This window comes from Lupinus angustifolius, chromosome LG04 (assembly GCF_001865875.1).
Source record: "Lupinus angustifolius cultivar Tanjil chromosome LG04, LupAngTanjil_v1.0, whole genome shotgun sequence".
In the NCBI taxonomy this organism is placed as follows: Eukaryota; Viridiplantae; Streptophyta; class Magnoliopsida; order Fabales; family Fabaceae; genus Lupinus; species Lupinus angustifolius.
Window position 1 is genome coordinate 8,267,873 of NC_032012.1, and position 10,992 is coordinate 8,278,864.

Here is a 10,992-nt window from a genome sequence, read left to right on the forward strand (position 1 = left end):
ATTCTGAAAAGTTAATTGATAAATCTCACAATATGAATTTACTAGAAAGTGGAAAAGAGACTAGTTTTGATGGGAAGACATCCTTTGTCCCAAAAGTTTGTAACATATCATATGTCACTATTTACGATTGATCATAAAAAATACTTAATTAATTATTAAATTTTTAATGTATATATATATATTTTTAACTAATTACAAACAATTTTTATTTTGCGTTGGTTCAAGTGATATATGCTTGATTTCCCTTAAGTAAGGCATCGGGTTCGAGTATTGTGGATAGAAAAAATGCTCGCTGAAAGAGTTAGCCCCACATACTTGTCAATATTCTCGATTCGGACAAGATTGTTTCTAGTGCAGGGATACATGTACGAAATCAAAAGAAGATGCTTTTGGGCTTATGATTAGGACCCTTGACCCATGGCACCAACCCTTTAACACATCACCATTATTCTGCCACCAACTTTCACCTCTTCTATTAAATTTTTTGGAAGCAATGATTAAGACAAGAAACCCTAGTCAAAGGGTCAGTGGTGGGTCACCACTCCTACATGGCACACTGTTTACACAACTTCCAATCAAAACAAAAATTGTTTAACTCCATTTCATCAAGTCTTTTCAAGTCCACTAGGAAAGTGAAAGATTCTCTGTTTTTTTGGCGGGTAAATCCCTAATTTTGCTAATTAACTATAAAACCCCCAAAAAAAAGAACCCTAGAAATTCCCGCTTTACTTTCTCTCAATTGCCTCCATGGCATTTGTAATGGATGAAATAAAACCAAAAAATAAAACTTTATTGTAAAACCTTTCACAAACTAACAATTAGGGTTTTGTGTAAATGTTATTCATTTCATTGTCACATGCATGCTAAAAGACACTTTTAAAAAGGGACAAAGGTAAATATTGGGGTTATTTATTTTATCAGAATCTATTTTTTTGTTACAACTTCACTAAAAAAAATTAATACTTCTTTTTGGGTTGAAAAAAAATGATTTTCATCTTTCAATCTAAGCTTTTTGGACAAAAACAAATTATGGGTCCCTTTCCTTTTATTGCAGTTTGCATGTCAATTTGGGTACTCATTTCCCTTTTCTCATTCACTTCTGAACTTTCTAAAGTTCTAATCTTTGTGCTAACCTCTACCTTTTGCTTCTAATATTTGATGCATGCTGTTAGTGAATTCTGCTGAAGTCTACATTGTGCTAAAAGAAGTGGTTTTGGTAAGAAAGTTTGTATTTTTAACTATACATATCTCTGAAACATCACTCATTTTGTCTGGTTCATTTCAGTACATTGATGTTTTTTTCTTACTCTGGAGTTTATGGTTGTCTATGCTGAAGCTGCATTGCATTTTCAAACCTTTTTTCTTAGAAAAAAATAATATCTTGAAGAGTCTTGTTTCCTATAGTTGGAGTTTAGCATGTAAATTTGCTGACTTAAATTATATTTATTATTAATTTTCTAATAAAATTTGATGTTTTTTTTTGCTTTCTGAAGGTTAGGTCACTTGTGATTTTGAAGAATGGTTGTTGGGTTCTTTTAGTTTTGGATATATACACTTAGTGTGAATTGAAGAGCTTGAGGACCTAAATTATCTTCTTTTTGGAGATTTATGTTGACTTTACTCTAAATTGGTGATTTCTTTTACAAGAAGGGTCTATCTTAGCATCTAAATTGTACTTTTTGTTGGTGGGTTTGAAAGGTAGTTGCTATCATTTTGAACTAGTAGAGTGAAAGCTCCTTTTCTGTCTTCACTTGAGTGTGAACCACTCATAGCTAAACATTCACTTGTTCATAGAAGACAATGAAGCTCTTTAGCCTTTTAGTGTTATCCTTATCTTTCTTCTCAGTTACGGGGCAGCTACATTCCCGGGACATATTAGCATTGCTGGAATTTAAGAAAGGTGTCAAGCATGACCCTACTGGTTATGTCCTCAATTCTTGGAATGAGGAATCCGTCGACTTTGATGGATGCCCATCTTCATGGAATGGAGTTCTGTGTAATGGTGGTAATGTTGCTTGGGTTGTCCTTGATAACCTAGGTCTCTCGGCCGAAGCTGATTTGAGTGTTTTTTCTAACCTCACAAAGCTTGTGAAACTCTCCATGTCCAACAATTCCATATCGGGAAAGCTACCTGACAACATTGGTGATTTCAAAAGCCTTCAATTCATGGATATTTCCAATAACCTCTTTTCTTCTTCCTTACCATCGGGAATTGGTAACTTAGGTAGCTTGCAGAATCTGTCATTGGCTGGAAACAGCTTCTCTGGCCTAATTCCTGAATCCATTTCGAAAATGGCTTCTATCAAGTCTTTGGACTTGAGCCGCAACTCCTTTTCCGGAGCACTGCTAGCATCATTGACTAAGCTGAAAAGCCTGGTATCTCTTAACTTGTCTCATAACAGATTAACTGGAAATATTCCCAAAGGTTTTGAGCTAATGTCTGCTCTTGAAAAACTTGACTTGCATGGGAATATGCTTGATGGTCATTTAGATGCTGAATTTATTCTTTTATCAAGTGCCAGCTATGTTGATTTCAGTGACAATGGGCTAGATAGTTCTGATTCCGAGAGGAAGAAATTTCTACCGCGAATATCTGAAAGTATTAAGCATCTGAATCTAAGCCACAACCTACTCACTGGGACATTGGTCAGTGGAGCCGAGCAACCAGTTTTTGAAAATTTGAAGGTGTTAGACCTCAGCTACAATAAACTGGATGGAGAATTGCCTGGATTTGATTTTATTTATGATCTCCAAGTCCTTAAGCTTAGCAATAACAGATTTTCAGGATTTATTCCTAACGGCCTACTAAAAGGAGACTCTTTGGTTTTAACCGAACTCGATTTGAGTGCCAACAATCTCTCAGGTAGAAAGCCACTCTCACTTTTCTTTTCCTCAAAATAAAGAACCTCTCTTATTTTAATAGTCCTTACTCCTTAGCTTCAATTGCTATTCATCTAGTAATATTCAAATTTTCTTTCAGGGCCACTAAGTATAATTACATCAACTACTTTGCATTTTCTTAATCTCTCATCAAATGGATTCACCGGTGACCTGCCACTGCTGACCGGAAGCTGTGCTGTACTTGATCTGTCAAACAACAAATTTGAAGGAAATTTGACCAGGATGGTGAAATGGGGGAACATAGAATATCTCGATCTCAGTGTAAATCATTTAACAGGGATCATCCCTGAAGCAACTCCTCAGTTTTTGAGATTGAATTATTTGAATCTATCACATAATTCTCTTAGCAGCTCCCTCCCAAGAGTCTTAACACAGTATCCAAAGCTTAAAGTGCTTGACATTAGTTCCAACCAGTTAGATGGACTACTTCTAGCTGATCTGCTCGCAATGCCTACTTTGCAAGAGCTCCACCTGGAAAATAATATGATCTCCGGCAGCATTAATTTATCATCTAATGTTCATTCTGATCTGCAGATTCTTGATCTTTCTCATAATCGGTTTAATGGCTATTTTCCTGATCAGTTTGGGTCAATAACTGGCATGAAAGTTCTCAATATTGCTGGAAATAATTTTTCCGGTTCTCTTCCAACCACCATTTCTGATATGATTTCTCTAGAATCCTTGGATATATCAGAGAATCACTTCACCGGTCCTCTACCAAATAACATGCCGAAGGGGCTCAATAACTTTAACGCTTCTCAAAATGATCTGTCTGGAGTTGTCCCGGAAGATCTTAGAAAGTTCCCTAGTTCTTCTTTCTTTCCAGGGAATGCTAAATTACATTTTCCAAATGGTCCTTCTGGATCAACCACTTCACCACGTGAAAATTCCAAGAGGAAGCCTATGAGCACTATCATTAAAGTAATCATTATAGTGTCATGTGTGGTTGCTCTCTTCATTTTAATCTTGCTTGTTATCTTCATACACTTCATACGTATATCAAGATCTTCACCAGAATATGATACAAGTAAGGATATCCATGGGCGTACTGAACCAATCATCTCTGGTCCTGTCCCCGTTCGTACATCAGAAAGGGGTGGTGCTTTGGTTGTATCAGCTGAGGACCTCATGACATCACGTAAAGGATCGCCATCAAAGGCAATCAGCCCCGATGAAAAAATGGCAGCTGTAACCGGTTTCTCCCCATCTAAAGCCAGCCACTTTTCGTGGTCACCAGAGTCCGGTGATTCATTTGCTGCTGAAAATCTTTCAAGGCTAGACACAAGATCCCCGGATAGGTTGATAGGAGAGCTGCATTTTCTTGATGATACAATAGCATTGACACCTGAGGAGCTGTCAAGGGCTCCAGCTGAAGTTTTGGGAAGAAGCAGCCATGGTACTTCATACAAAGCTACTCTGGACAGTGGTTTATTGTTGAGAGTGAAGTGGTTGAGAGAAGGAGTAGCGAAACAGAGAAAAGAATTTGTTAAAGAGATTAAGAAATTTGCAAACATTAGGCATCCTAATGTTGTGGGATTAAGAGGATACTATTGGGGTCCTACACAGCACGAGAAGCTTATTCTTTCAGATTATATCTCACCGGGAAGTCTTGCAAGTTCTCTTTACGGTAAAATGCTGATATTCCTTCTTTTTACTATTACCAAACTGCCACTTTCTTTAATTTGAATGTTAGATAAGGGGAAACATCCAGGAGTGGGGGTGTTGGGTGAGCAAGAAACCGAGAATAATAGGATATAGAGATTAGGGAAGAGGAGACAATATTAGTGATGTTAGAACCTTACATTATTGGCCATAGACATGATGATTAGAAAATGAATCGTCTAATGCCATTTTGAGAAGGTTGTAAGTAAATGCCATGGTGGTAGCTTCTTCTCTATCCATCTACTAGTTTACTTTACCTAACATTCGCATGCATTCACACATCTATTGAAGGTCTTATCTAAATTGTATTACGGAAACTATAATTTTTCTCCTATTCCTCCATATTGTACCTTGAAAACCATTTTGGGTAAATACAATATATATGCAAGGAGATATCTTGTTTCTTCAAATAAAAATTTACACAAATTCCATTAACACTGCAAAACCTCGGTCCTTCTAAATTGAATGGATTTGCTTTATAATGCCTTAGCTACCATGTTTGGGATCCAAGAATGTGTAGTTACATGATTTCGACGGTGCACTGGGTGTTAGGATAGATTTCTTTTCTCGACCTTTTTTAATATAATCACAAGATTGTCACTCAAGTACAAGTAGATTATATATGTATGTCTCTTCTGTGTACTTGTGTGTGCATTAATTCTACTGCATATCATTTTCCTGGTGAAGCTAATAAATGCTTCTGAATTATCATTCATCATATCTACTGGTGCTATTTGTCATTTGCCAATATTTGAACTTGCAAATTTTATATTTTTCAGATCGACCAGGAAGAAAAGGTCCACCATTAACTTGGGCTCAGAGGCTCAAAATAGCAGTTGATGTAGCGCGTGGCCTGAACTATCTCCATTTTGATCGTGCTGTTCCTCACGGGAACCTCAAAGCTACTAACGTGTTACTAGATACAGCTGATATGAATGCACGTGTTGCTGATTACTGCCTTCATCGACTTATGACTCAGGCCGGTACCATTGAACAGATTAATGATGCCGGGGTGTTGGGTTATCGTGCACCAGAGTTAGCCGCTTCCAAGAAGCCAACGCCCTCCTTCAAATCAGATGTTTATGCTTTTGGAGTGATACTTTTGGAACTTTTAACTGGAAGGTGTGCTGGTGATGTGATATTTAGCGATGAAGGAGGTGTTGATCTGACAGATTGGATAAGGTTGCGGGTAGCAGAAGGTCGAGGCTCAGAATGTTTTGATACTACATTGATGCCAGAAATTAGTAATACTGCTGTTGAAAAGGGAATGAAGGAGGTCCTAGGTATAGCCATTCGATGCATTCGATCTGTTTCCGAAAGACCGGGAATCAAGACTATATATGAAGATCTTTCTTCAATATAGCTGCCCATGTTCTAACTGTTGGAATTTTAACACATTTTGGGAATTAATGTCTCATTGGTATCCCATATATGTTGAAAGGTTGGGTTTTTAACATGTTTGTATTAACCATTTTTTGGGGTCTAAAAATGGAATGTGCTATGAATGATTATTTGTAATATGTAATGTGGCTATGTAAGTTGTTTGCACTATGATCAGTGATTACCAAGGAAATCAGACTAGTGTTTTGTTTTGCATTGATTCCTTATGGTTTGTTTGCGAGATTAGTTTTGATTGAAAGAGAGTGAAAAATAAGGTTCAGTTTATAAATTTAACAATGATGTAAAAAGTGACCTTCCCTCTCTCTTGTTCCACAACAAAACTTTCAAACATATCTTACTCGCTTCTATTCTTTGTAGTATAGACCCTATGACCTAATTTATATCGTAAGATTTATACATAGTTAATGTAACATCATCATTCACTTGTATTTATTTAAGTCAATAATAATTAAAAATGAATGGTGGATAATATATTGACAGTGTAAAAATCTTTTAATATCCATGTATATATATTGTTCTCATCTAAATATTAGATACTTAAAATAATTGAGCCAAACTTATCATTAGCCTTGAAGAAATTAAGGATAAGTTTGTCTCAATTATTTTAAGTGCATAGGTTGAGGCAAACTGCCCCTGAATTTTTTTTAAATAATTTCCCTTTACCCTTTTCTATTTTTTGTTTATCTTTACAAATTGTATGATCATTCTAAAAATTATAGATAATAGATAAACTTCTTAATCTATATTGATAATACTTTTACTTCATTTAAGTTCATAATAATTTACATTTATGACATATTATAGGATCATATATTGTCTTTGTTAAACTTTTTATCTCTATGAATTTTTAGAATTTAGATAGTGATGAATAAACCTAATCTATCCTGATTTCTTCAATAAAAACGAGTTATTATGTCAAATCAAATTATAATCACCTAGATAAAATAATAGAGGATGTTCTCATTAAAATAAAATTTATTGTAATTAGTTCATTTTTTAAAACCTTGTAAATTAGTAATTGGAAATTGACAAACACAAATTTATCAGTAGAGTATAATATTGATACACTGATAGTGTAAAGAATTATACACCAGTGTATTATTCACCCTTCATTTGGATCATTTGAATTACTTTTTAAGTCAAACATATAATTATAATTGAAAATGAATGGTAGATAATACAGTGAGTATAAAATTTACATTGTCCACATATCATCCACAATGGATAAAAAACATGTGTCATTGTGTACATATTAAATCCATAAACTGATTTGAGTTTGGTTTTGTTTCTAGATTGTTCGGACATTTAGGGGTTAAGTTAGGGTTAGGGTTAGGGATTTGGTTGCTGCTCCTCACTCTCTACACACGCCGTTGGTAACAGCTTACGGTTCTTCGCAAAAGTTTTGATTTTGAACGAATCGGTTCCTCTTTGCCTTTTAACATTCTCACTCTGAAATTCTTACTCCCATGTAAGATCATGTTAAATTTCTTCATTTTCCTCCCTGTGTTTATAGGTTAATTAATTTAATCAATAACCATAGCTACTTCTAACTAGTTTCATTTTTATTGTTGCTTTCATTTGATTTTGTTATTTTCTCTATTTATGCTTTGTATTCAAACTCTATACCATGCTAACATAATTTGTACTCAATTTAATAACTTTGTTTTCAAATAATGTACTGCATTTAGAGTTCAGTAAATAGATGAGTGTTTAGTAAAAAAAAAACAGAATTTGTAATTTTGCACTGCTCAAAGGAGTGTTTTTTTTTGAAATTATGCACCTAATAAGTGGATTAGATATCAGATTTATGTATTTTTTTTATATAGTTCTATAGTTTTGCCTAATTTCTTTGGTTAACGTATGTTTCTTCATGGAATGTGTGTTTCAGATTATTACAGTTGTGTTGCAAATTTATAGCAGTTAGCCTTGTTGCTGTTTAAAAAATGCCTGTGCAACTTTTTGATGGAAGTGATTCAGACAATGATGACATCTCAAAAATCAAGATAAATGAGGAATATGCTCGTAGGTTTGAGCACAACAAGAAGCGAGAGGATCTTCATCGTTTTGAAGAGTTAAAAAAGAAGGGCGTTATCTCATCCTCACTTTCTGATGGTGATGAATCTGAGTCAGATTCGTCTGATGATGATGACTACAATGAACTTCTCAATTCAAGGAGTGACAAGGAGTTCTTTGATGCCTTGATTAAGGTGAAGAAGCAGGATCCTGTTCTTAAGGAGAAAGATGTTAAGCTTTTTATGTCAGATCATAGCAGTGACGAGGAAATCGATGAAAAGGAGAAAAACAAAGCAAAGAGTAAGAAGGGTGAAAAGCCAATGTACTTGAAGGATGTGATGGCAAAGCATTTGATCGAGGAGGGACCAGATTTTGGTGATAAAGAGGAGGAGATAAATGAGAAGAAGAAAGGTAAGTCAAGATTGCCTTCAATTCAGGAGGGGGCAGACTTTGTGAATAAAGATGGGAAGAAGACTTATGGCGATGAGCAAGAGGAGCTGAAAAAGGCTTTTCAGGAAGCGGTGAAAAAGGAAGGTTTGGAAGATGGTGAAGAGAGTTTTTTCACTGTGAAGGAGAAGGCAGGGGAGGGCAAAGTAGATGGTGAGGACAATGAATTTGAGGAGAAACTGGATGAGTATTTTGGTGATGTAGAATTGAATGAAAATTCCAAGTTTCTGAAAAACTACTTCATGAACAAAATGTGGATTGACAAGAATAGTGAGGATGTGAATGTTGGAGAGGAGGATTTGCAAGAGATTTCAGAGGATGAAATGGAAATCGAGAGACAGGAAGAATATGAGTATAGGTTTCAGGAAAATCCTGGAGATAGGGTGTTGGGTCATGCTCGGAAGGTGGAGGGATCAGTGAGGAAGAAGACAAATACAAGGAAAGAACAGAGAAAGAGCAAAGAGGAAAGAATGGCAGCAGCACAAAAGGAGAGGGAGGAAGAGTTGAAACATTTGAAGAATTTGAAGAAGCAGGAGATACAGGAGAAGGTTAAAAAGATAATGAAGACAGCCGGGATCAATGATGATGATCTCATCCCACTGTCTGCTGCGGAAATAGAAAATGAATTTGACCCAGACGAGTATGATAGAATGATGAAGAAGGCATTTGACGAGAAATATTATAATACAGAGGATGTTGATCCTGGTTTTTGTAGTGATGATGATGACATGGAGAAGCCAGATTTTGAGAAGGAGGATGAACTGCTTGGACTTCCTAAAGGCTGGGATGAAGGTGGATCTGATGGGTTTTTAGCTGCAAGGGAAAAAGTGTTGAAAAAGAAGACTGAGAATACTAGTGATCATGATCTCCAAGAAACAGAAGATGAAAAGGAAGAGAAAATTCCTGAGGAAGGTAGTCGGAAGAGGAAGCGTAAAACAGCTCTTTTGGAGAAAGCAAGACAGGCAATGATGGACGAGTACTATAAGTTAGATTACGAGGACACAATTGGGGACCTGAAGACAAGATTCAAGTATGCAAAAACTAAGCCAAGCAGATTTGGAATGAGTGCTCCAGAGATACTACTGATGGATGACAATGAATTGAATCAATATGTTTCTTTGAAAAAGCTTGCTCCTTACAGGGAGGAGGAATGGAAGTTAAGCAAATCGAAAAGATACCAGCTGAAGATGAGGACTAGGGAGCTCCTTCGTGAAGCTAGTTTGAACAAGAAAAATAAGAAGTCAGGAGGTCATTCTAGCAAGTCAGTTTCATCAAATAGTGTTGCGGAGAATGGAAAAGCAAACACAGAAGAATCAAATATCAATAAAGAAAATCTATCGAGGAAAGCCAAAAGGCGACAAGGAGCTAAGCTACCAGACTCAAGGCTTATAGCATACGGGAAGATACCTGATAAATCTAAGCGTGGAGGAAAGCACTAAAAGCTGGCAAATATTTGGGCAGGTAGTTCCCTTTAGTGCAAAGTTAATTTGAACTTGGTATATAAAATGACCCTTTCTACTCTTAAAAATGATTGGTTTTTATTAATTTTTCCTTTCTGCCTAACAAGGTTGGTTATTTTAAATTAATGTGATTCAAATTCAGTCACAACTCACAAGTGCTTTTTTTGAATAAAGAGATTTTCTTTGTGATTTCTTTTTGCAGCCTGCTTGTAATGTATTTAAGGTGTTTTGAGAAGAGGGTTGGAGCTTAACATTGCAAAAATTTGCTTGTCTATGGAATTTGTCAGTCATAACTAAACTGTCATTGGGACCAGCATTTCAGTTTTGACCAAAATTTGCACTTGTCTTTTGTTTTCATTACTTAATTTACAATTTTAGGCGTAGTCCATTCACTATGTACTTCTATTTGAAGACAGAAATACCAACAAAGTGTTTGCAATTTCATTGGATTCAATTGATCATCTTTCCATAAAGGATGTTATTTAAGTTGGTTGGTGATATTAAGGCTCTGTTTTTGTGTGTGTATATATATATATATATTACTGGTAAAGTGGCTCATCCATTCCAGAGTAATAATGATGAAAAACACATGAAAAATCTCTGGTTTCACCCATTCTGTATATCTGAACAAAACATGGTTCATCAGTAAACAAATAGGTAGATATGTAACTCATTCTTTATAAAAAGTTTGACGAATGGAAGACTTAAACAAACGTGTAATTATTGTTTCTTAGGTTAATTATTGACATTCTTAATGGGTGAACTGTGACAAGCAGAGTAAGATAGATATAAACTTCAGTTAAAGTTTGTGCGTTATCCTATTCTGTAATAGGGTACGATATGGTATAGTAGACTAGTGGTGTAAAGTCTCATTGGATTCCTATTATACTAGGTCATCGGTTTCTGATAGTACCACTTATTAGTAAGGGTAATTGTATAACCCGAAAAAGATTAATTCATTACTTATAGGGTGAAAGGATATATTTGATTATAAAAAAAATTAACAATGTTGAAAATTCTTTTGTTCAGGTTGTATATACTAAGTTAAAGATTAGAACCTTATGCTAATGTTTTTTCAGATATACAATTTTTATGATTGTGATTTGCA

General features: G+C 35.4%; 2 protein-coding genes across 5 annotated transcripts; both read left to right on the top strand.

The window, feature by feature from the left end:
• On the top strand, window positions 1,012-6,045 carry LOC109345516 (probable LRR receptor-like serine/threonine-protein kinase At4g20940). Of its 2 annotated transcripts, none has more exons than XM_019584566.1 (4): window positions 1,012-1,216; window positions 1,795-2,863; window positions 2,981-4,528; window positions 5,343-6,045. In XM_019584566.1, the coding sequence occupies exons 1-4, from the start codon at window positions 1,163-1,165 to the stop codon at window positions 5,924-5,926; spliced, it is 3,255 nt and encodes a 1,084-aa protein (XP_019440111.1). In that variant the 5' UTR covers window positions 1,012-1,162; the 3' UTR covers window positions 5,927-6,045. The 2 variants fall into 2 exon arrangements, with proteins under 2 accessions (XP_019440111.1, XP_019440112.1); XM_019584567.1 differs by having other exon boundaries at window positions 1,013-1,216; window positions 1,494-2,863.
• On the top strand, window positions 7,252-10,338 carry LOC109345517 (protein KRI1 homolog). 3 transcript variants are annotated; one of them, XM_019584569.1, is made up of 3 exons: window positions 7,252-7,432; window positions 7,853-9,885; window positions 10,087-10,338. In XM_019584569.1, the coding sequence occupies exon 2, from the start codon at window positions 7,908-7,910 to the stop codon at window positions 9,861-9,863; it is 1,956 nt and encodes a 651-aa protein (XP_019440114.1). In that variant the 5' UTR covers window positions 7,252-7,432; window positions 7,853-7,907; the 3' UTR covers window positions 9,864-9,885; window positions 10,087-10,338. The 3 variants fall into 3 exon arrangements, with proteins under 3 accessions (XP_019440114.1, XP_019440115.1, XP_019440113.1); XM_019584570.1 differs by having other exon boundaries at window positions 7,252-7,429; window positions 7,834-9,905; XM_019584568.1 differs by having other exon boundaries at window positions 7,253-7,429; window positions 7,834-9,885.

Excerpts from the sequence above, each read along its gene's own strand:
- LOC109345516 (XM_019584566.1), top strand. The coding sequence starts at position 1,163 with ATGCTGTTAGTGAATTCTGCTGAAGTCTACATTGTGCTAAAAGAAGTG. Across the intron at positions 1,217-1,794 it reads TGCTAAAAGAAGTGGTTTTG|AAGACAATGAAGCTCTTTAG; the intron begins GTAAGAAAGTTT and ends ACTTGTTCATAG. Across the intron at positions 4,529-5,342 it reads TCTTGCAAGTTCTCTTTACG|ATCGACCAGGAAGAAAAGGT; the intron begins GTAAAATGCTGA and ends TATATTTTTCAG.
- LOC109345517 (XM_019584569.1), top strand. The coding sequence starts at position 7,908 with ATGCCTGTGCAACTTTTTGATGGAAGTGATTCAGACAATGATGACATC.